This window comes from Scardinius erythrophthalmus, assembly GCF_964197995.2.
Source record: "Scardinius erythrophthalmus genome assembly, chromosome: 13".
NCBI classification, from domain to species: domain Eukaryota; kingdom Metazoa; phylum Chordata; class Actinopteri; order Cypriniformes; family Leuciscidae; genus Scardinius; species Scardinius erythrophthalmus.
The window spans coordinates 8,323,918-8,349,132 of record NC_138233.1 but is presented as its reverse complement, the minus strand read 5'-3'; the positions used below and the strand labels follow the sequence as shown (position 1 = coordinate 8,349,132).

Here is a 25,215-nt window from a genome sequence, read left to right as displayed (position 1 = left end):
GCAAGTCGGTTTGAGGGCTAGTGTGGGTGTAAAATACGCACAAACATCCCAGAATCCAATCCTCTAGCATTACCTTCTCTATTCAATTCACTTAGCGTGTGCTGGGTAAGCACCGTGAACTGTCTCTTCCTGTTCACAGACTTCTCTTCTCACGCTAAGTGAGCTTTAATCGCATTTCTCTGCCTAATGGAGGAGAGGTTGTACAGACGCAATCATAGAACGTCTGGAGTAACATTTTACAGTTAGTGATGACTTTTAATTGCTCCCTTCAGAGCTATACAGACAGAGAATAAAATGAAACCAAAATTGAGCTAAAATGTAACCATAATACACTTTCCTGTTTTCCCAAAGTAGAAGAGTCTTAAAGAAAGAGAGCCACGTCAGCCCACCTGTTCAAATTAAAGCTTCATTATTGTGTCTCCGGCTGTCGTGCATGACAATAGGAATGCTTTGAACTCGCCATCCAGTCATTGTGGGGCTTATCGTGGTATCCACATGCTGCGATCTCATTCATTTCTGTCTTTATTCTCCTCTTTTGATTTCAGCTAATGACAACAGCCATGAATGAGTTGAGTTCGTTGGGTTTAGGTTATAGTTAAAGCTTAAACTCATTCACATCTAGATCATTTGCCATGATAGTTGTAATGCTGGATTCACAAAGAGCTTTAAAAATCTGCTTAACAATTAGCCACATAATGGGTTACAATGTTCATTAAAAACATTCAGGCTTAAAAAATGACGCCAATCGTTGAAATGGCCAAAGTAATAATGTAATGGTGTTCTCTTTGGCTATTGAGGGTTTATATTCACATACCTGTCCTGATAGCACTTTTTGATAGCAAAAAAAAACTTTGTTCAAAAGTTTAAGGTCAGTACGATTTTTTTTTTCGTAACAACAAATTTTACTCAGAAAGGATGCATTTAATTGTTAAAAAGAGACTGTAAAGATGTTCATAATGTTACAAAAGATTTCTATTTCAAATAAATGCTGTTCATTTGAACTTTCTATTCATCAAATAATCCTGAAAAATATATAATTAATGACTTAAAAACATTAAGCAGCAACATTTTTTTCAAGATTGATAAAATATGTTTCTTGAAAATAGTTTCTCGAGCAGCGAATCAGCAGAATGATTTCTGAAGGATCATGTGACACTGAAGACTGTTGTAATGTATGATATACATGAGAAATTATGCTGAAACTACAACTGCATTACAGAAATAAAACAGTTATTTTAAATTGTAATAATAGTTTACAATATTACCGTTTTTACCACATTTTTGATCAAATAAACGTAGCTTTGGTGAGCAAAAGAGACTTCTTTCAAAAACAGAAAAAAAGGTCTTATCAACCCGAACTTTTTAATGGTAGTGTGAATTTCAGACATAAATTACAACTGTCTAAGAACTGGATTAAGGCTTTGTAAACCCCTGCATTACATATACCAACTATCCTGATTTCAACATGTAATTTATCCCGATTTCACCTCCTTTATTGAAGACTTTCTCATTTTGAGCTTGCATATACCTGTCCAATCTAAAAAGGCCTAACAGATGTAATTAGCCATGACTTTACAGAAGGTCCGTGCACATGTCTTTTCAGACCCCATTGCACTCCCCTATTTCTACCCCCTTAACCCTCTTTTCAAAAGACTGATTAGTGTGGAAGCGAATGAATAGTTCAGGAATCTACCACCTCCTGGGGGTTTCGCCCCTCCCTTGCAATGGACACACTTCCAGCCTTTGTTTCCATGAACAGCACAGAAGGAAGACAGGGAGACAGTTGGGCTGCTCTGGCCGAGGGTTATCGCAGATAGTTGTTAGCTAGGTGTGAATGACTAAACTTTACCCAAACGCATCAGGTATGGCTTTATGCGTATGGATTGGAGGAGGGGGTGTCGACTGTTTGCGATCCGCAAATTTACAGACTTGAAGCATTTCCATCAAGAATAGGGATTTGTTTGGGACTCACTTCCATCAGATAATGTAAAAATGTACTTTTTTTATTTTAAGATTCATATCATCTAAGAGGTACACTATCTTATGCTCACCAAGGCTGAATTTATTTATATTGATTTTAAAATGTAATATATTCCTATAATGCAAAGCTGAATTTTCAGCATCATTAATCCAGTCTTCAGTGTCACATCATCCTTCAGAAATTGATTAATCTTTTCCAAATAAAAAAAAATCTTTAAAAAAATCTAAACTTATTAACAGTAGTGTAATGTCACACATTTAAGAAAGGAATGGGAGTCTTAAGTAAATCTGTTCCATTTTTATGGATTTGTGTGGGCCACTTCATCCCCTTTTGTAGATTCCAGAACATTTAGGCAACTAGACTCCCTGTGTGTTGTTTGTGGAATCACGCGATGAATCAGTCAATGTTTCTTTCCACGCCCAGGTGAACCGCACTAGCTGGCCTGCTCCGACATGTACTTGAACTTTGAAAGAGGAATGAAATTTAAGGAGAGCACACGAGTGTGTAGTTAACACTCTCAAAGGCTCGCCGCCTGAATGAACAGCGCTAAGTTTCAGCAAGTGCGCGCATGTACTCAGAACAAAAGTTTGAGGTTTTCTAAGTATGTGATGTAAATGCAAACTGATGGAAAGTGGGGTGCGTTTCCAAAATAATTAATCCTAAAATAGAGGGGCGGATCTGCTCAAATTGAAAGTCTGGTCAAATTGCTGAAAAACCTATAACTACAGCCATTGTATGTTGGTTTTGTAAAGCATTCCTTAACATGCACACACTAAAGTGGCATATTTGTCCTTAGGTTTCAAGCTGAAGGACTTCCTGCGTGAAAACGAGACCCTCTCAATGTTCCTCCGGCAAAATGCCTCCTTTCCCCAGAATTCTGTGAAGAATATTCTGGAAGCTGATGTGAATCTTGAAAAGGTGAGCATCGAAAAGCATTATTTTGAAGGGGGAAAAAAACAATGGTGACCATAAGATGACCCAAGTTCACCCATTTCTTCCATGCTCCAGCTAAAACAAAGACCCAAACGTCACATCTGTTGTACAGTAATTACAGTGCATACAGTACCTAGGGCACGGTCATTGTTTCTAGGTCCATTTTGATTAGTTTGCACCACACATGCTGCTAAACTGCCCCTCGGAAACAGTTAAAGAGAGGAAACCAGCATGCATCTAAATTTTTTTTTGGAAATCAACAGCTGTTAGCGGTGTGACGTGCCCTCAGGGCATTAAACAATCTACAGTCCTCATAAATGACCATAGGCAACTTAGTTTTACCCTAATGTACCCTCACAATGTGTATTCTAGGCATCTAGTCTAAGTACTTTATAATGACCCTCTCCTGATAATAAACTCGTAGGTCATATGAACAGTTCTGTCCCGTCTATCTCCAAAACCCCTCACGGATCACATGAGCACCTTCTTATCTTCACATCTTACTGGTTATCAATGATGCTCTTCATGTTTTAGGTGCTGATCAAAGGGTTTGGCGTCCATCTGAGAGATATGTGCAGCTCCACCACACTTGAGGACTTTGTGACCATCCCAGACAAAGGGGTGGCGAGATTCACCCAGGACATCATCTGCAGGTCTCCAAATAGCTGGCTAGACCAGGCCGAGAGACACTTCAAGTCCAACCTGGATTTCCTCAAACCTCTTAGGGTAAGAAACATAGTACAGTGAATCAAAATGAACAGATTTTATATGTGTTTTTTTTTTAATCATGGCATTATCCTTAAATATTCAATGGAAGAACCATGATATAACCATGGTATTCTCTGAAGTACTCTATTAAAATTCTATGGAATATAAATATGGTAATCAAACAGTACCATTGTATATATTAAAAGTATCATATTCTAATAAAAACCTATTGGTAAAACTTTAAAAAAAGGTTTCATTAACAGACAATGAACAATACTTCTACAGCACTTGTTAATATTCATGTTAATTTCAACATTTGCTAATACATTTTTAAAAATAAAAGTTGTATCTGTTAACATTAGGTAATGTATTTTTTTTTTAACTAACATTAACAAAGATAAATAAATATTGTAAAAAAAATATATTCCTTTTTGTTAGTTAACGTTAGCTAATGCATTAACTATGTTAACGAATGGGACATTATTGTAGTGTTGCAGATTAATAAAATTCCACACAAAAATCTAAAGAAAAACATGAAAACAAAAACGTATTATTATTTCAGTGCAATTAATTAGTTAATGTATTAACTTAATATTGTTTTACAGTTGTGACAATCATTGAGCGTAATTACAAAAAGCTCTGAACGCTTTTTGATTTTTTTATTATCAACAATGTGTCACAGTGCAAAACAAGGTCCTAAAACAGACTACACTGTCTTTATGCAAAATATAATTTTCTAATTTTTCACTCTACTATCTGACACCATCTCTAAACCATGTTAATGTAAGAGGGGTGTCCAGATGGTGTTGCTTTATTGTTAGCAAAGGGTGTAAATTAAACTGTTGCTGAATAAGGTACCCCCACCGTGTGTCTTAGGGTGACAGAGGTCATCATCTTATCTTCCAAACCGGTGCAATAGTGTCCTCTCCTCCTCCACTGCTGTTGATAGTGGTTTTAAAAACAAAACCAGGCGACTTTATTATTGGCGTGCATTGTGCCAAGACACAAACAATTCAACAGTCAACTAAAAGAGAGAAAGGGTAAAAGAATGAAAGAGTTAGCAGGTTATGAAGAGCGTGGGAGGATGCATGTCGTTGCCTGTTGCCCTACACACCTACCTTAATATACAGCCTGAAGGCACGGCTGGAAGTTACAACACGTCATGACAGCTTCAGTTCCTCTGTTCTGCTTCTTCCTATGATTTCCAAAAAATGTCAAGATGTCGGGTTGACTCATAGATCACGCTGGTCAATGAAAGATGATTTTGACTCAACGTTCTTGGGATTGTGGAAACCCAGATGAATGGGTTATCTTAGTTTGATTTCGCTGGCTGTTGGCATATAGGATGCATGGAATGAATGTGACCGTGCGTAACATTTATGGTTCTTTGATCATTTACAATCATGCAAATTGGATGCCTCAAGAATGAGTCAGCAGTTTAATACCCATATAAACTGATTGACACTGAACTATGAAACTTTTAACTATGTAAATGTATTTTAGACATATTCCATGTACATTATATATATATATATATATATATATATATATATATATATATATATATATATATATATACACACACACACACACACACTATTATTTTTCAATAACTGTATTACAACTTAATAACAGTATTCATTTTTTTATATTAATTCAATAATTTTTTCTCTGCCTTTTACCAGTCGGACATAAGGACTAATGCCACTGATGTACGTCAAGTTTCCAAAGCCACAGACAATCTTCTGGAGAGCCTGGGATCACTGGCTGTGGAGGTAGATCTCATATTATTTATTAAGAGTTTATCACTACAGGCAATGTAAACCAATCCTGAGCTGTTCTGTGAACTGTCCATCAACTGCAAATGAGAGTTGTTTGTCATAATTCAAACAAACCTAACCCGGTAAGGCTCTAAACATCCCATGAGAGTGAAAGTGACATTTAATGGCGAGGACAACTGCTGGGCCTGTGACGCAGGAGTAAAGGTGTCACATTGGGCTTGCATGTGTCGATGAGTTCGGTAGTGTCTCGTTTGCCAGCTGTAGTGGTGCACAGTGGGAGGAAGAGAAAGTTGTTTCAGCTCCCAGCTGGACAGATATACAACCAAGCACAGCTGAACAAGCATCCAGAGAGAGAGTCACACAATCCACTCAGCAGTCAGTATCTAAAGACTGCAATAAAGACGTTTGCTTTACACAGAGAGATGGGCGTTCATGACCTGTTTGCCCATACAAAAGCCTCTCTGTTCTCTGCTTCACTGAAAGGGAAACCTTTGGCTACAAGTCTCACTGAATGGAACACTAAACTCAACCCATTTCTCTAATCTGGCTCACCCTCATGTTTGAGACGGATGGTGAATTCCAGTAACCTTTTACTGTGTTGGTATGAGACTGGATGAATGCTGATTAGAGTGCAAAAACAATACATTAGACATTTAAAAATCTTGAAAGTTTTATACATTAGAATGCATTTTTTTTTCAAATGATATATATTGATTTAAAATATTTTTTTGCTGTTGCAGTGCAGTTATTTAGGAGTTTTCTCTGTACAGGTTTGTTTTAGAAGGGACATGAGGGGACATTATCCCTCCCTCCCACAGTGAGAGTATTTTTGCGGTAGGACATCTGTTGCACTCTCCGCCCTCCATTCTCTTGGCACTTTTACAGTAAAATAGCAGCAAGTGACTCGCATGCTTGCTGATTCAGATCCGTAAGCCTCACGTGGTTTCAACCAGCAAAGCTTTATGCTGTGCACCACACCTGGTTTAAAATGAATGACCAGGAGACACAATTCTCTACTCAGTGAAACTATCCTATCCTGAAACTATCCAACTACTGCATATTATTTAGTATACACTGCATAATACCTACAATTTTTTTTTTATTAAATGTACGCATTATGTACACAGTATACATACTACATACTACAGAAATAGTAAGTGTATAGTGTGCTTATCCGAACATAGCCAGCCAGGTGTGAAAGAAAAATCACTAATGAGATTTCTTTAATGTCTCAGTTGCTTCTCTTAGACAGCAATGAGATTAAATGGAGACTTTTTCTTAAGTCTTATAATAAAAATGAAAGTTACCTCTTGGGTTTGCTTTAACGTGAAATATCTTGACCAGCACAGAATAACATTTCTCTTCTTGTCAGCCACCCTCCAAAAGCAAACCTCCCATTTTAGACATGCATTTATGTTAGATTTCTGTTATGTTTGACAATCCTTTGTTTGTTGAAAAACCAGAACCAGCTTTTCATGGGAGGGTTTATTTGTCTAATATTAGTTGTGTTCAATTTGACAGGCCCTCGGGGCATCTGCTCTCTGGATTCAGGATTGTGTTATTCAGGAGTTAGACAATGACAGTAGCTTTTAAGGATTTTGCAAACATAGCCTGCACTGGCGTAATAATGAAACACTAACATTATTCCTTGTTATGCTTGTCAAATTTCTCTTAAAGGGATAGTTATCCTAAAATTTTAATTATTTTATTATTTACTCACGCTCATGTTGTTCCAAACCAGTATAACTTCCTTCAAGGAAGCACAAAAGGAGTCGCTCTTTTAGGCTCTTTTCAATTACAATGACTAGAAACTGGAGCTTTCGCTCTCTAAAAAGGACACAAAAGCATGGATCATGATAGTAGTTCAAACTACTTGTGCACTATGTTCCAAGGATTTCATGGGTTTGTGAACTAATCACTCTTTTGAATTGAATGTTTTCAGTTAATTATTTGATTCAAATCACAAAAAATGATGTCTGAATGATAAATTCATGAATCGGATTGAACCAATTCTCAAGTGTCAGTCTCAATGATCTGGTCGCAACCATTTACATACACCAATTGCTTAAATTGCTATCATATGGCTTCCCTTAAAACTCATATTTGATCAGCAAAATTTCCTAGAAAAAAATTCTTCATGCCTGAAAATATCTTGAATGTAACTCTACACCCTTGCCTCATTTAGTATTCGCGGTTCTATGAATATGCAAATTAGTCCCGCCTCCACTCACTCTCACCAGCTCAGACATCCAGTCGTTGACGATCACACGTTGACGTCATTGGTTACAAGGTAGTTTGTGACGTCAGAGACACCAGCGATTTCAAACCACGTTTTTGAGACTGTCTTTAGTTCACTGCAGTTTTAAAGGAGAACTCCGGTCAATTTTAACATTGAGCTAATTTTTTTGTAAATTTGGAGTGCTGTCAGTACAGAGAACAACGACAAAAATCGGTGTTGCCTACACCGTGTTATCCTCTTTTTAAAATTTGCACCCTGTTGACTTCAATGGGGCAAGTTTTAAACCAGCTTTTAGCCTCTCAACATCCTTGATGTGTCATTACAAATGCACAGCCAATGTGAGTGATTCCTTCAGAGTGAACACAGTGAATCACTCACATGACCTGTGCACTTGTAATGACACATCAAGGATGTTAAGAGGCTAAAAGCTGGTTTAAAACTTGCCCCATTTAAGTCAACAGGGTGCAAATTTTAAAAAGAGGATAACATGGTGTAGGCAACACCGATTTTTGTCGTTGTTCTCTGTATTGACAGCACTCCAAATTTACAAAAAAATGAGCTCAATGTTAAAATTGACCGGAGTTCTCCTTGAAGGAGAAAATACTCAGCAATGGTGTTGGCATGAATTTACACATGGTTTGTCTTAAAACATATTAAAAACACCACATAGACGTATAAACAATATTAAAACCTTGATTTTTACCCAAGGGAGACTTTAAATAAAACCGTATGGGTTAGGAACAACATGAGGGTGATAGTCAAGTCAAGTCATCTTCATTTATATAGCGCTTTTAACAACGTAGATTGTTTCAAAGCAGTTGTTAGAAAGATGACAGAATTTTTCTATTTTGGGTCAACTAATTGATTAAAAACAATGATGAAATGAAAACCACTAAGTAAATTGGATGCATATATTACAAATCAATCAGACTCTTCTTGACTCAATTAAAATTGTAACTCTTGTAATTCTTTCAGCTGGCCAGTATGAGGAGCTGGATTGACCTGCGGAATGAGATCCTGTTTCTGACCGAAAACGCCACCGGCTCTCCGAGTCTGATGTACCAGGCTGTGTCCCGTATTGTGTGTGGACACCCGGAAGGAGGTGGCCTCAAGATTAAATCCCTCAACTGGTACGAGGACAGCAATTTCCAGGCGCTGTTCGGCAGCCACAACGACAGTGATGACGAATCGGTTTCAGTCTACGACAATACCACCAGTACGTCAAACCTACGACTGTTTCTTTTTTAGTATTATTAATATAATATTATAGTATTTATTAATAGCTTTTATATTTTCAGTTTTCATTTTAATTATAGTTTTAGTAATTTTGTATTTTGTCAATTTTTTTTATTTTGTCGTCATGATTTTTATATTTAGCTTTTTTATTTCTGTTTAGTTTTAGCGATTTCAGTACTATTTTTTGTTTAGGTTTAAGTTTGTTTTTCATCTAATATTTATATTCTGCTTTATTTCAGTATTATTTTAATTAACAAAAACAATTTTATATAGTTTTAGTTAACAATAACAACCCTGACCTACAACAGCTTATACATGCTTTTTCATAAACAGCATGCACTGCATTGGAAATAACATACTAGCAGTATACAATACGATACAGAGTATGCAGTAAACGGATTCTAAATTGCCCTTTAATGCATATTCACATGCATTGTGTTTCTAGCTCCATACTGTAACAACTTGATGAGGAACATGGAAGCCAGTCCCATCTCTCGGATGATCTGGAGGGCATTGAAACCTCTTCTGATGGGGAAGATCCTCTATACGCCACATAGCCCTGCAACCCAGAAGATCATTCATGAGGTAACCATATTGAAAAAAACATGTGCATGATGCATGCATGAATCTGCAGTGCAATTTGGAGCAACTTCCTAATTCTTTCCCAGGTCAACAAGACATTTCAGGAGCTCGGAATTCTACGAGATTTAGGAGGAATGTGGGAAGAAGCCAGACCGAAGTTTTGGAACTTCATGGAGAATAGTGAAGAAATGGATCTTATGCGGGTAAGTTATGTCTTACTCTCATTACTGCCCCTATGTGGCTGGTGGTTGCGGTGCAGGACTAGAACTAGTCAATAATACTGATATTGAAGCTGACGTCAACGTCCATCTTTTTGTTCTTCCAAACACAGACGCTTCTTCGAAACAACGCCACAGCTAGTTTCTTTAGTGCCCAGTTGGCTGGGACTCAGTGGAAGGTGGAGGATGTTATCAGCTTCTTGTCTAAGCACTCCGAGGACACGCGTCCCCATGGGACGGCATTTACGTGGCGGGATGTCTTCAATGAGACGGACCAGGCCATTATGAGCATATCCCGTTTCATGGAGGTCAGAACAGCTCTCTTTCATACTACCTTTTCCTTTCTTTTCTCCTCCCACACACATCCTTTCTATCTCATAATCCATCTGTCTCCCACATACATACTTTCACATTAAACACGTCAACAACCTATCATCAGTTAAATAGTACACGCATGTCACAACCACCAGGATTTCAAGTTTTTTGGGAGAAAGGCACGTGCAAAACGTGCTTGGATGACCTGTTGCATGAATTGTGTTGGTTTTTGGGGTTTTAATGTCTATTCCAGCAATATGATGTCTGTTAGTTTGACAAAAGGAGATCTGAAAGATAAAAAGGAAGTGAAAATCAACTTTTATTTAGGTTAAAGACATTGTTCCCTAGTCATCGCCATTTTTAATGGGTCAAAAGTTCCCTTTTACAGTAATACAAAAACAAGCCAAAGATTATTACAGGTCAAATAGATTATTTTAGTTATTATAAAAGTTATTGATTAAACTGAACACCACAGCATGTTTACAGTCTAATATGGTCATGTAAAAATCAATTGACTATCACTAGACAGAGAAAGTCACATTGTGACTAAATGATGGTGTTTTTTACAGTGTGTAAACCTGGATAAACTTGAACCTGTGAGCACAGAGGAGAAACTGGTGAATGAGTCCATGAGTCTCCTGGATAACAGAAAGTTCTGGGCAGGAATTGTGTTCCTGGACGTACAGCACAACACCTTGGAACTTCCACCACACGTCAATTACAAAATCCGCATGGATATCGACAACGTGGAACGCACAAACAAGATTAAAGATGGGTAAGTTTGCTTTTCTCAGCTGTCCAATGATGGAAATTTCCATTTTAACAAGTATGCTTGCTATGAAATCAGATGCTTATTGTGTTTTTTGTTGGCAGGTATTGGGATCCTGGTCCCAGGGCTGATCCCTTTGAGGATATGCGGTATATTTGGGGAGGATTTTCTTACCTTCAGGATGTAGTTGAACACAGCATCATCAGAGCAGTAACTGGGACCAAAGAGAAGACTGGTGTTTATATCCAGCAGATGCCTTATCCATGTTATGTAGATGATATGTAAGTATTCCACTGCACCGCACATAAACGTAGAGAAATTACAGAGATGACAACTTATCAAGGATCATCTTTAAACTACCTCTCCTGCAGAAAAAATGGCATAATAATAATACATTTTATAATGCGCTTTTCTAAAACCCAAAGCGCTAGTCCGGCATGCTCGTCCTGACTGATTTATGCTTGTCTTTCAGTATGTTATATAACAGTAGGAGCAATTATTGAAAATTCTTCTCATTTCTCATAGTTTCCTTCGCATTATGAGCCGCTCCATGCCTCTCTTCATGACTCTGGCCTGGATGTATTCGGTGGCCATCATCATCAAAGGCGTCGTCTACGAGAAAGAGGCCCGACTCAAAGAGACCATGAGGATTATGGGACTAGACAACGGAATCCTGTGGTTCAGCTGGTTTATTAGCAGCCTCATCCCTCTTCTCGTCAGTGCAGGCTTGCTGGTTCTTCTACTCAAGGTACCAAAAAGACATCAGCAGATCTTATTTCCTTTCCTTTTCCCCTACAAAAAAAAAATATTTAATTATCAAAGATTATTTAGATTTGGTAACACTATATTTCGATTGTCCACTTTAGACATTCTACTAACTATAATTGGCTGTCTGCTTAATATCTGCTAACACTTTATTTTTATGCTATCAAAACAGACATTCTGCTGACTATAAGCAACTTTAAAACTATGTACATGTCAACATATTCAACTAACCTGGACCCTAACACCTAACCATAACCTAACAGTCTACTAATACTCTAATGAGAGTTAGTTGGCATGTAGTTGCAAAGTTATTTACAGTAAGTAGAATGTTTTAAATGGACCATCGAAATAAAGTTTACCCTTAGATGGCATTATATTTTTGGGGTGTTGTATTCAAAATCAACTTGGCTTAAAAATCTGAGGACCACATTCCCTCTGAGTTTGAATTTACATCTCACTTCTGTCTCAAGATCTCTGGTTACACTTTATTTATTTTTTTGGTGACTTAGTTACATTGTACTTACGCAAATAAGTACTGAGTAATATTAATTAACTACATGTACTTACCATAGAGTTCACCATTAGGGTTAGGGTTTGCATCTTGTAATTATGCATAATTTACTGTGATTACTATAGTAAGTTTATGTAGTAACGTGTAACTACGTCACCTTAAAATAATGGTGATAATGGTAACAAATAAACTTATTTACCAGTGATGTCTTACTAACACTAAATAATAATTATTATTATTAATACTAAATACTATAATAGCATATAAATAATACTAAAATAGCACTGTTATTATTATGACTATAATTCATTATTTACAATTCTTTAGGAAATTTTCATCAAAATAGCTAGTGACAAACGTTCAAATCACTCAGTCCAGAGATACTCAACCTGATTTCTTTTACCCCTTCAGATGGGAAATCTCCTGCCCTACAGTGACCCTGGTGTAGTCTTTCTCTTCCTCGGGTCATTCGCTGTGGTAACCATCATGCAGTGTTTCCTGATCAGTACTGCGTTCGCACGTGCCAACCTGGCAGCGGCCTGCGGTGGCATTATCTACTTCACCCTGTACCTGCCTTATGTGCTGTGCGTGGCTTGGCAAGACTACGTGGGCTTCACCGCCAAAGTCATCGCTGTGAGTTTTACGACCACCTATGGAAAATAACTAAACTTTACAGTTACAAATGTGTGTGTGTGTGTAGCGCCATCGGTTGTTGCTGTGCTGGGCCAAGTGCATTACGTTATTTGTACAGTGTATTGCATAAGGAAACACATTTATACTGATTCCCTTATCTAAAATGACTTACATGGGCGATGACAATATCTTAACTGTAAAATTGCACTTTAAACCCACTGTAGGCTAACACTAGATTACAAGGAATCTACACTAGATTAAAGTGATAGATTAAAGATCTGGGACACTAATAGAAGAGTTCAGTTAAAGGTGAGCAAGCAGTGAAGAGTTACTGAGATTAGTTATTTTGGTGAAAGAAACCTTGACTAAAAATTTAAGTGGACTTCAGGAGGGAAAAAAAACAGAACACTACTTACGTCCAATTTGGTTGTCTCCACAGAGCTTACTGTCTCCAGTGGCGTTTGGGTTTGGCTGTGAGTATTTTGCACTGTTTGAGGAGCAGGGTGTGGGCATCCAATGGAATAACCTCTTCTCCAGCCCATTGGAAGACGACAAATACAACCTCACCACCTGCCTCATCCTCATGTACTTTGATGCCTTCCTGTATGGGGTCATGACCTGGTACATTGAGACCGTGTTCCCAGGGCAGTATGGTATTCCCAGGCCGTGGTACTTCCCCTTCACTAAATCTTACTGGTTTGGAGAGAAAAACACAAACAATACTGCAATACATGGAAAGAAGGGCAATGCTGGGGGTAAGAAACCTTTTTGATCACTAACATTTTTTAGATTTCTGGCCAAAATGAGAAACTGATGAGAAGTTTCATGTTATGAATGATTTTTCATAAATAATAAAAATCTATTTAATTTTGTAAACAACAAAAAAGATAAAACATACTAGACATAATCATAGTTTTAAATGGTAAATTTGGTGAAATGGTAAAAATGGTGAATTTAGGCATCACAGCATAGCAAATAAATATCACATTTTCATACTGTACATTACATTGATTTGCTACAGATTAAATATAATAGGGTTATTAACTCTAAGTGAGTGTTAGATGAAGGCAAAGGTCATCTAAATGTAAAAATAGGGGAAATAAATATTGTGCATCACTTTTATTTTTTATATTAAGCATGTAAATGCAGCTGTGAATTTGTTCATTAGACATATTATTCACAAAAATAAAAAAAGAGTAACAAAATTGACTAATTGTGTTTTGTGTTGTTTTTTAAGCCGTTTGCATTGAAGAGGAACCCACTCACCTTGAACTTGGAGTTTACATTGAGAATCTTGTGAAGGTCTACCGTCACGGCAAAAAGCTAGCGGTCGATGGCTTGACACTTGGCTTCTATGAGGGGCAGATAACCTCCTTTCTAGGTCACAATGGAGCTGGAAAAACTACCACCATGTAAGTTCACATTCTGAAATTAGTATAAAATATTATTATTGCCAACGAGGAGCTTACTATTAAAAGTTCAAAAAAAGTTAAAATTTAAATAAACTACAGTTCAAAATATTGGGGTCAGTAACGTTAATTTTTAAAAGGAATTAATAGTTTTATTCAATAAGGATGCATGAAATTGATCAAAAATGGCAGTAAAGATATTTATAATGTCAAAAAAAATTATGTCAAATTAATGCTGCTCTTTTTAACTGTCTATTCTTCAAAAAATCCTGAAAAGAAATGTTTTCCACAAAAATATTAAACAGCACAAATTGTTTTCAATATTGATAATAATAAGATTTTTTTCTTGAGCACCAAATCAGGAATAACTTACATTTAAAAATACATTCAAATAGAAAAGAGTTATTTTACCTTTTGGTTATAATATCTAACCCTTCAATTCACCTTCAATGTTTTTAGGTCTATCCTAACTGGCCTTTTCCCTCCCACCTCTGGCACTGCGTATATCATGGGCAAAGACATTCGCTCAGAGCTGAGTTCTATCAGGCGGAGCCTCGGAGTGTGTCCACAACACAACGTCCTCTTCAGCATGTAAGTGCCTTTTCTCAGACCTAAAAGAAATGATCAAGGAAAATAATGCGAAAAAAAGTCACATATTAGTTGATGTCAAGGTTGTATAGATCAGTTCTGTGGATGATAATCCACTCTTGCTTGGCCTGGGGTATTTCAGGTTGACAGTAGAAGAGCACATCTGGTTCTATGCTCGTCTGAAGGGTCTGTCTGAGGAGGAAGTGAAGACCGAGATTGAACAGATCCTGACCGATACTGGCCTTCCACACAAACGCAAATCCAGGACCAGCCAATTGTCAGGTGTGTGGCATCATGACCTTTGAAATTTTGATATATTGGTTGTTTGATTTGTTGCAAACTTACAATTTTTTTGTTCTTCAGGTGGTATGCAGAGGAAACTCTCGGTAGCCCTTGCTTTTGTTGGAGGGTCAAAGGTTGTAATTCTGGATGAGCCTACCGCTGGTGTGGATCCATACGCTCGTAGAGGCATCTGGGACCTTCTTCTGAAGTACCGTGCTGGTAACCACCCTATGCATTTGGACATGAGTTCATTTGGTATTTATATATAAAGAAAATACAACCAGCTCTCATTTATTAATCATAGAAGACTGTGGGTATTTTTTTCAGGTCGTACTATCCTTCTTTCTACCCATCATATGGATGAAGCAGACATTCTGGGCGATCGTATTGCCATCATTTCCCATGGAAAGCTTTGTTGTGTGGGTTCCTCGCTGTTTCTGAAGACTCAACTGGGAACCGGATACTATCTTACCTTGGTGAAGAAAAACTCGGAACCTTCTCTCAGTTCTTGCAGGAACTCGAGCAGCACAGTGTCTTTCGTTAAGAAAGTAAGTGCACTTCAGGTTGCAAAAATCAGTGAACACGTTGATTTGTTGGTAAGCTAATAGCTAAACACTGTTGTTTCATTGGTTTTCTAGGAAGACAATGCATCAGTCAGCAGTTCAGATGCTGGTCTTGGTAGCGACCAAGAGAGCGAAGCTGCCACAGCGATTGGTAAGGCAACACCTGACCTCAATCTTTAAAATGATGGGTAACTGTTGATTTCATCATATTCTAACTGAATCTTCACTAAAGTTTTTACTCTGTTCAAAATGTTCTGCAGGAACTACATGGCCCGAATCTTCTGTTGTTCCTGTTGACGTGGCCCTCATCTCCAGTCTAATCCTGAAGTATGTTCCCGCTGCCCGCATGGTGGAAGACCTCGGTCATGAGATCACATATGTGTTGCCGTATGAGTCTGCCAAAGATGGTGCTTTTGTTGAACTCTTCCATGACCTGGATGATCGGCTCGCTGACCTTGGAATTTCGAGCTATGGCGTCTCAGATACTACACTTGAAGAGGTACAGAGTAGCTTGTCTTGTGTTTTGTCTGTCAACAAAAATCTTTAGGATGTTAGCTGTTATTATGCAAGTTCTTAATGACCTTTCTATTTTGATATAGATTTTCCTTAAAGTGGCAGAGGACAGTGGAGTTGATGCAGAAATCATCTCGGGTAAAATTTTTAGCTCTCTAGAAAACTGAATAAACAGTAGAAAGAAAACAAATCCAGTTAAGATCTCATCTTGTATTTATAACTTTGTTAGATGGAACTGTGCCAGTGCGCAGACATAGACAACATGCATTTGGCGGTGACCACCAGAGCTGCCTCAAACCCCTGACCGAAGACGATGACTTTGACTGTACCGAATCTTATGGTGATCCAGGTAAACTTTAAAGCCCTAAAATATATACTGCATCATTAGATTAGAGACAGACAAATGTCTTCTTAATATTCTTGGTTTTAAATGTGTTGTTGACAGCTCCTTTTGATATATTTGATCACCAGAATCCAAAGAGACAGACTATTTCAGTGTGACTGATGGAAAAGGATCATATCAAGTGAAAGGCTGGAGTTTAAAGAGGCAGCAGTTTGTGGCATTATTATGGAAGAGATTTCTTATTGCTCGCCGCTCAAGGAAAGGCTTTTTTGGACAGGTAGGAATGGGAAATATAATAAAAAACTAAACCTTGGGCTTCATTTCCCAAAAACAACATAAGCTTAAGTAGATCATAGAGACTATTGGTGTCAATGGTTTCTATGATTCCCAAAAGTAGATCATAGAAACTTTACATTTCTACAATCTAATTAGGCTTTTGCGAAATGCAGCCCATGTCAGTAAAGTTCTGTTTTGATCAACTCACTTTGATTCTCTTTGCAGATTGTTCTTCCCGCTGTGTTTGTGTGCATCGCTCTAGTATTCAGTCTTATTGTGCCACCATTTGGAAAATATCCCAGCCTTGCTCTTAATCCCTGGATGTATGAAGAACAAATCATGTTCATCAGGTACGTAAGGACAACATGTGTTATTCAACATAAATTTTAAATGCTTGCAGGGAACCATTTAGATTAAATACGGTCATTCTTTGTTATAGTGATGATGCTCCACATGATATAAGCACACAAAAATTACTCAACGCCTTATTAGATGATCCTGGCTTTGGAACACGATGCATGGAAGGAGAACCAATTCTGTAAGTAACTTCGAGTATATGAAACACCAAGATTTTCTTGCAACTGTTAATGTTTTTTTTTTTTTTTTCATTCTGGAAAAAACTAAGCCTGCTTCTCCCATGGTTTTAGTGAGGCTCCCTGTACAATGGGCGATGAAGAATGGTCTACACCAGAAGTGGAAGAAAGCCTGATGGACATTTTCACAATGACAAACTGGACCATGGACAACCCATCGCCAGCTTGTGAGTGCAGCTGTAATGGCAAAAAGAAGATGCTCCCAGAATGCCCTGCCGGTGCTGGTGGACTGCCACCTCCTCAGATTAAGATCAGTGAAACTGAGACTCTCCAGAACCTGACAGGACGAAACATCTCAGACTATCTAGTGAAGACTTACGCACAGATCATTGGGAAAAGGTATGGGCTGATTTTGTATCTACATGAACTGAAATAGTTCAATACTGCCATTCAATGGGTAAACAAATGTTTTTTTTCAAAGCTTAAAGAACAAGATCTGGGTGAACGAATTCAGGTATGGAGGATATTCATTGGGCGCTAGAAGTACTCAGGTACTTCCTCCTGCTGAGGAGATCGATGATGCCATCTCTCGAGTCAGGGAGATCTTCCAACTGGGCCAGGTAAACCAAAAAGCTGATTCTTACGATATGAATCAAACAGCTTTAAGGAATAGTGCGTGAAGTATTTCTTCTTATCCTACTCTTTTAGAACTCCGGATCAGCTCCCGACCGTTTCTTGAAAAGCCTGTCTGCCTTCATCAATGGGCTGGACACTAAGAATAATGTCAAGGTGAGTGACAGCTGGACGACTGATATTTTAAACCCATTAAAGACAATACATTTTATATTTAAAGTCTACTTGGATCTGATCTTTATTGGGGTTTTGTTATTATTTTCAGATATGGTTCAATAACAAGGGCTGGCACAGTATTGGATCCTTCCTCAATGTAATGAACAATGGCATCTTGCGTGCCAACTTACCACCTGGCAAAGACCCCCGTCAGTTTGGCATCACTGCGTTCAACCATCCGCTCAATCTGACCAAAGAACAGCTTTCTCAAGTGGCCCTGTAAGCATTGAAACATTGATTACATTTAAATAACATTTCTTAAGGACGATCATGTTTTTCTAATCTCTCAACTCTGATATATGCCATTTCAGGATGACCACTTCAGTGGACGTGCTGGTTTCCATTTGTGTGATCTTCGCCATGTCCTTCGTTCCCGCCAGCTTTGTTGTCTTTCTTATTCAGGAACGAGTGAATAAGGCCAAGCATATGCAGTTTATCAGCGGAGTTCAGCCATACCTCTATTGGCTGGCCAACTTTCTTTGGGATATGGTGAGTGTCTGGTTTTGCTTTCATATCCCTTAATGCATTCACCTACTTGGCTGCTGACCCAAAATCTCTCATCTTATTTTTGTCTGCTTTCTGATATAGTGTAATTATGTCGTTCCTGCTACTCTGGTGATCCTGATCTTTGTGTGCTTCCAACAAAAAGCCTACGTCTCCGCCACCAACTTGCCTGTTCTTGCTCTTCTTTTGCTTCTATATGGGTAAGACAGATAAAGACATTCATATGAAACTAATTTAATTACCTCAATAAGGCGATAATTTATTGGTATACTGATAACAAGAAATAAATGTAATACAAAATAGTAAAAAAAAAAAAATCTGATGAAAATGTGAAAGAATAAAAAAAAAAGTTAATGTAAGTACTTTTTTGAAAAACATGGGGGGGGGGTAGAACAAAATTATGTTAGGTATATTTTCTGAAGAAATGGAATAAAAAATTTGAAAAATAAAACATTATAATGTACAATTAGGTATATGAGTGGTGTTTGTTTTTGCAAAATCTGTCTCTAAGATGGACTGATTAGGGCCTGACATGAGGTCAGAATACACTGCCAATGTGCATAGCATTTTCCCTGATGATAAATAATTATTCTTGTCTCTCCTCAGATGGTCCATCACTCCTCTCATGTACCCGGCTTCTTTCCTCTTCAAAATCCCCAGCACTGCTTATGTGGTTCTCACTAGCGTAAACATCCTCATTGGGATCAATGGGAGCGTCTCCACATTTGTCATGGAGTTATTTGGAAACAATGTGAGAAATTACTTTTTTGGTTTCATCCTAATGCAGTCCTGCTATTTGTGTTGCTATTGATTCACAAGCACAAGTAATTCTGACGCCTCTCATCCTCTTCTGCAGGAGATTGGTGGCATTAACGACATCCTGAAGAACGTTTTGCTCATCTTCCCACACTTCTGCCTGGGTCGAGGTCTCATCGACATGGTGAAGAATCAGGCCATGGCTGACGCTATGGAGAGATTTGGTAAGATTAGCTTGCTTCACTTTAAATAAAACAATTTTGCAGACAGATTACGAGAATTAGATCAATGAAGTTTATAGTCTGACCTCATAAACTTGATAAAAGACAAGTACATGAGTTCTCTGGTCTGTGTATTAAAGATGTAGTTAGCGATTTCTGAGAAACACTGTTGATTTTTTTAAATCAATCCAAACAAACACACCCCTCGCTTCATTGCTCCGCCCCCAAAATGCACAAACATGCAATAGTGGATGTCTCTTTATCATAGCTGAAGCGAATGAAAATAATGCTTCGTGAAAAAAATAAAGTGAAGTTGACAAACAAACGACAAGGCAAAAAGAGCAAAAAATTAACATACAGTACACAAGAGTATCTACAAGCAAGAGTTGGTTGTTAGTTGCCAAAAGCACACCAGCTCCAGACCAACAATGACACTCAAAACTGTCCTGTTACTACAGCTAACATTACAACAACACCATATCTTGGTTCTGTGAAACAAACGTTTCTGAAAAAACAACGTTACTCGTATATGGAACAGAAACAACGCAACCTCTGCGTCCGTCAGGCCTTAGCTTTTCTAATATTATCGCAGGTCCTAAAGCTTTTGCCTGATCATAACCCTTCTTTGTCCAGTTATATTCCTCTGACCTTTTCGCTTTTGTAATGTCTCTCAGCCATCTCTCTTTCTTCAGTTCAAATCTCCCTCTTGCTCACTCTCTCTCCTTCCCCATCATGATTGGACACGCCCCCTACTGCCGATTGGCTACAAGTGTGTTGTGCTGCTCGGTCCGGTCCACTTTCAACAGTGTTTCTCAGAAATCGCTTGCTGCACCTTTAACTGTAACTACTGCAAGGGTAATTGTTATACATGCTGAATGCTCTCTTTCCTTGCATTAGGTGAGAACCGTTTCCGTTCTCCACTGGAATGGGACATGGTAGGCAAGAATCTTTTTGCTATGGCTGTGGAAGGAGCGGTCTTTTTCACCATAACAGTCCTTATCCAGTATCGTTTCTTCTTTAAACCCAAGTAAGCATCATCACAACATGATATTCCGAAAGAAACAAATTGCATTTTCATGAATTGCTAATGAAATTATGGTTGAACATAGTTTATCATTTTAGAAGATCTAAAGTGATGGGTTGTCCATTTTCTGTAGGTCTCTAAGTGCTAAGTTGAGTCCGATTGGAGAGGAAGATGAAGATGTGGCCAGAGAGAGGCAGAGGATCATGAATGGAACTAAACAAGGAGACATTCTTGAACTCCGACAACTCACTAAGGTCAGCAGAAAACCTCAGCTAATGATCAATTTTAATACTTAATATTATGTATAATAAATGGTGCCTCATCAATATGTCATCCTTTTCTTTTCCAGGTGTACAAGCGGAAACAGAAGCCCGCTGTCGATCGTCTATGTGTGGGAATTCCTCCCGGAGAGGTAATAAGTCAGCCTCATCCGAACGAATCACTCTTCTTCACAGCAACTGTACGACCACAAACTGATGTCTGTTTTGTTCTACTTTCAGTGTTTTGGTCTGCTTGGTGTCAACGGAGCTGGAAAGACCAGTACTTTTAAAATGCTGACCGGAGACTCTGTGGTCACCAAAGGAGAAGCATTCTTAGCTGGAAAAAGGTAGAGAGTACAGACATTCAAATAATGTAGTGATGAGAACAGACGCTACTTCCTCATTACAGCTTAGTCTATATATACTTCTGTGGTTGCTTGTTTTTGATGACACTGCTTTTTCTTGTCTCAGTATTCTCAGAGAAATAGATGAAGTACATCAGAACATGGGCTACTGTCCTCAATTTGACGCCATCAATGATCTGCTGACAGGACGGGAACACCTGGAATTCTACGCTATCCTGCGCGGTGTACCTGAGAATGAAGTCTGTGAGGTGGGCAGAGCTTATAAACTAACACACATATTTGAATAAGTATTTAAATTTTTTTATATCCTTTCATTGAATTAGACCTTTGTGGTGAATCTCACACACCCGGGCCATATCTCACCTCCACCCTCCCAATATCTAAATTTGACATGCCAATAATTTTTTTTCTTTTCATTACCAAAATGCAAAAACTTTTTCAAAGTATTTATACAGCCTTCAGTATATGCTCATTTAAAAAAAGAAACATTGTACAAAAATATAAGCATTTTTAAGAAATACTATATTACAGTAATAATCTCCACTGAAAAGAAAGTGAATTACAATACAAATATTTATATTTGCATTAAGAAAATGTAGAAGAAAAAAAAACGTCTTTTTTTGCATTTTGGCATGACAATTAAGCACATTTCGCATTATTGTGCATAAAAAGAGTATTTATACTGTCTTCAATTTATGCTGATTTAAAAAAAAAACATGAAAAAGGAAAAAAAACACTATTATATTAATGATAAATCACCATTTAGAATAAAAACTTTTTGTTCCTCTATCATATTATATAATATGATGAGGTTAGATTTACCTCAAAATATATACATGTTTTGAACTCTAATATGAACTATTAGAAAGTGTCATTGGTTTTACTGATGTTTTGTACCTTTGGCAGGTGGCAGAGTGGGGAATCCGTAAACTGGGTCTAGTGAAGTACGTGGACAAAAATGCAGGGAGCTACAGTGGTGGCAACATGCGCAAACTCTCCACCGCCATATCACTCATTGGAGCCCCTCCAGTGGTCTTCCTGGTATGTGCATTTCCTCAAACACACACACACATTTACACACAAAGACGCTTACATAACTGGTTCTAAGTCTTGTGCCTCCTTGGGTGAATATCTGCAAACTGATCAACAAAAACAACATAAGTCAGGATCATATGACCACTGTTTGATTATTCTCTCAGCTGGTTTTCTTGCTCTGGTTGTATAAGGAGTTCAGGATTATAACACCCCTAGAGCTAAATTACCCTGAACTCTTTTGCCTTTGGAGAAAGCTTCAGAGAGGCTTCATAAAGGGCTTGATTACACAAAGATCACGTAAGAACAGGCACGTTTTGGTTCACTTGAGTGTGCGATACACCAAGTAATCTTAATTTATAAAGCGCTTTAAACAATACAGATTGATTTAAAGCAGCTTCACAGTAGAAAATAACAGAATAAATGATGGAATTCAAAATCTGCTGTAAATCAGCTCTGAAAAGACAACCGGGTCATTATTAAGCTCAAGTCAGTTCAGTGTTGGTTCAGTTCAGTTTTCAGTACTGTGTAAAGTACATCAATCATGAAACAAGTTCAAATGAGCTACAAACGGCTCTACAGAAGACAATAGTGTTATTCACTTTGAGTCTGTTCAATGTTGATTCAATTCAGTTCAATAACAGTGTCGAATTATTGCAAAATTTGCCAATCAGTTCAATTCAGCTGTAATTAGCTATGCAGAAGACATTAGTGTCATCATCCAGCTCAATTCAGTTCTGATCCAATAGTGCCAGTGCAGTTAAATCAACAATATTACCGAGTATTATACTGAATATTATCACGCAAGGAAGAGATGCGTTCTTCCCGCTTATATTGCTGTTCAGTGTGTGTTTCCTGTTGAACCTGTGGGCAAATCTGAGTGTGACTGTGCTTTTGATTACAGGACGAGCCCACCACAGGAATGGACCCGAAAGCACGACGAGCACTGTGGAACTGCATCCACAGCGTCATCAAAGAGGGACGCTCTGTTGTGCTTACCTCTCACAGGTGCATTTATCAGAATTTTCCAAATAACATCAAACGTTATGCTCTTAAACTGAACACTAACAGTGGACTAATAGAGGTATTATTAAAATGAATAGTTCACCCAAAAATGATCATTCTGTCATTAATAACTCACCCTCATGTGGTTCCAAACCCATAAGACTTTCTTTCATCTTAGGAACACATATGAAGATATTTTTAATGAAATCTGAGAGCTTTTTGTCCCTCCATAGAAAGTCTATTCACCCAACACTCTGATGCTCTGAACTATACATAATAAACATTGATCAGCGAACATACATAAAACATCTGTTTAAAATTTGAGTGCTCCATGTATGTTTGCTGATCAATGTTTAGATGTGAAATAAAGCCTACATTAAATGTTCATCATATAAAGGATTGTGTGATCTTTGGAAGATTTTGATTAAATCACTCGATTAACTGAATTTCTTTTATGATCTCTTTATTAAGGTTTTGAACCTTTGTCAGAGTTTTGGGTGAATAGAGATTTCTGTCCCTCCATTGAAAGTCTAAGATTACCAGAAAACTCCTGTTCTAAACAAGAACACAAAGTGAGATGTTCCTAGACAGCAGGGCTGATACTTTTTTGTTTTCGACTAAAATGTGTTCATTTGAATGTCTACTTAGTTTAGCTTAGATTCACGCTTAGGTTAGACTTCCACCTATCACTAGGAGGCAGTATTTCATAGATTTTCTTCCATACTAACCTGTGTCCTGTCCGCTCCTAGCATGGAAGAATGTGAAGCGCTGTGCACCAGGATGGCCATCATGGTGAACGGCAGGTTCCGCTGTCTGGGTAGTGTCCAGCACCTGAAGAACAGGTAAGATCACCAATAATACAGAGTGCAAAGGCCAGGTTCCAGAAGTAAAAATCACATCTATTTCTTCAATAGGGAATTGATTTTTAAAGATAACTTAAAAACCATAAAAGACAAACCTACTGTGAGCTACAAGGTAGTTAATCAATGCTTTGTTTAAAGCCATCGGTCCACATTATTCCAACTATGATTTTTAATAATCGTGCTTAACAGTGGAATTCCTAGAGAAAAACTACATAACCCATGATTCTGCAAAGAAATCTCCACCATCAGAGAACTGAAACAAGTTACTCAATATATACAAATCGCTAAGTAATTACTTAAAGGTACAGTGTCTCATTTCTGCACACTAGCAGTGTCAAGCAGAACCGCAAAAATAATGACTGAAATAAAGAACATTAAGAATAAAACAAACATTAGTTTCTAGACATTTCTAGATTTGATACATATCACTTGCTCATCTTCCTCCAGATTTGGCGATGGGTACACCATCATTCTGAGGGTTGCGGGGCCAGATCCTGACCTGCAGCCGGTGATGAAGTTCATTGAGAGCGAGCTGCCGGGCAGCACACTGAAAGAGAAACACAGAAACATGCTACAATACCAGCTTCCCTCCTCCCTCACCTCCCTCTCTCACATCTTCAGCATTCTCGCCAAGAACAAAGAGTTTCTCAGGATAGAGGACTACTCTGTGTCCCAGACCACACTGGACCAGGTGAGAGGGCATTTCCAACCGACAAACATCACATTTTGTGTATGTAGTGGAGTGAAGATAAAAAGGAAGTTAAAAAACAGTCAATGGTTAACACATGGCATTCACAGCACATTTCACTGGAAGATGGAAAGAGAATATTTAGCAGTAAATGGATTTTGAAAAGTGTGTTATGACATTATTGGTGAAATCAATGTGTGCTGCCTGATTTAATATTATTTTTTGACAGAAAAGTAAAGAATTACATTTTGATTAAAAATAAACTTTACTGTGACATACACAGACACAGACACAATGTGCACAATATAAGCAAGAACATTTTTTTATAAAGTCAATCATTTTTATTTCATGTTTCATTTTTTTTGTCGTTAAAGAGGCAATTTTTTTTTAATAACCACCAGAATACAGAAATAACTGTACCTTCTGCAAAAAAAAGTGATGTTGTTCCTCAACTCAACCAGACCTTGCCC

General features: G+C 37.9%; 1 protein-coding gene across 1 annotated transcript in view; it reads left to right on the top strand.

The window, feature by feature from the left end:
- Positions 1-25,215, top strand: part of abca1b (ATP-binding cassette, sub-family A (ABC1), member 1B) — a 36,093-nt gene that overhangs the window by 9,188 nt on the left and 1,690 nt on the right. Inside the window, exons 6-46 of the mRNA XM_081383145.1 lie at positions 2,778-2,899; positions 3,449-3,640; positions 5,308-5,397; positions 8,618-8,858; positions 9,324-9,463; positions 9,547-9,663; positions 9,792-9,986; positions 10,563-10,768; positions 10,867-11,043; positions 11,288-11,510; positions 12,450-12,671; positions 13,111-13,426; positions 13,909-14,083; positions 14,540-14,671; positions 14,811-14,950; positions 15,032-15,169; positions 15,278-15,498; positions 15,589-15,664; positions 15,774-16,012; positions 16,113-16,164; positions 16,256-16,375; positions 16,498-16,646; positions 16,871-16,995; positions 17,085-17,183; positions 17,293-17,577; positions 17,660-17,798; positions 17,887-17,967; positions 18,077-18,246; positions 18,339-18,516; positions 18,616-18,731; positions 19,138-19,282; positions 19,388-19,511; positions 20,406-20,535; positions 20,666-20,786; positions 20,882-20,944; positions 21,033-21,139; positions 21,264-21,405; positions 22,064-22,198; positions 23,094-23,197; positions 23,944-24,036; positions 24,505-24,748. Of these exons, the coding sequence (XP_081239271.1) occupies positions 2,778-2,899; positions 3,449-3,640; positions 5,308-5,397; positions 8,618-8,858; positions 9,324-9,463; positions 9,547-9,663; positions 9,792-9,986; positions 10,563-10,768; positions 10,867-11,043; positions 11,288-11,510; positions 12,450-12,671; positions 13,111-13,426; positions 13,909-14,083; positions 14,540-14,671; positions 14,811-14,950; positions 15,032-15,169; positions 15,278-15,498; positions 15,589-15,664; positions 15,774-16,012; positions 16,113-16,164; positions 16,256-16,375; positions 16,498-16,646; positions 16,871-16,995; positions 17,085-17,183; positions 17,293-17,577; positions 17,660-17,798; positions 17,887-17,967; positions 18,077-18,246; positions 18,339-18,516; positions 18,616-18,731; positions 19,138-19,282; positions 19,388-19,511; positions 20,406-20,535; positions 20,666-20,786; positions 20,882-20,944; positions 21,033-21,139; positions 21,264-21,405; positions 22,064-22,198; positions 23,094-23,197; positions 23,944-24,036; positions 24,505-24,748 (6,284 nt within the window). The remainder of the gene's footprint in view (positions 1-2,777; positions 2,900-3,448; positions 3,641-5,307; positions 5,398-8,617; positions 8,859-9,323; positions 9,464-9,546; positions 9,664-9,791; positions 9,987-10,562; positions 10,769-10,866; positions 11,044-11,287; positions 11,511-12,449; positions 12,672-13,110; positions 13,427-13,908; positions 14,084-14,539; positions 14,672-14,810; positions 14,951-15,031; positions 15,170-15,277; positions 15,499-15,588; positions 15,665-15,773; positions 16,013-16,112; positions 16,165-16,255; positions 16,376-16,497; positions 16,647-16,870; positions 16,996-17,084; positions 17,184-17,292; positions 17,578-17,659; positions 17,799-17,886; positions 17,968-18,076; positions 18,247-18,338; positions 18,517-18,615; positions 18,732-19,137; positions 19,283-19,387; positions 19,512-20,405; positions 20,536-20,665; positions 20,787-20,881; positions 20,945-21,032; positions 21,140-21,263; positions 21,406-22,063; positions 22,199-23,093; positions 23,198-23,943; positions 24,037-24,504; positions 24,749-25,215) is intronic.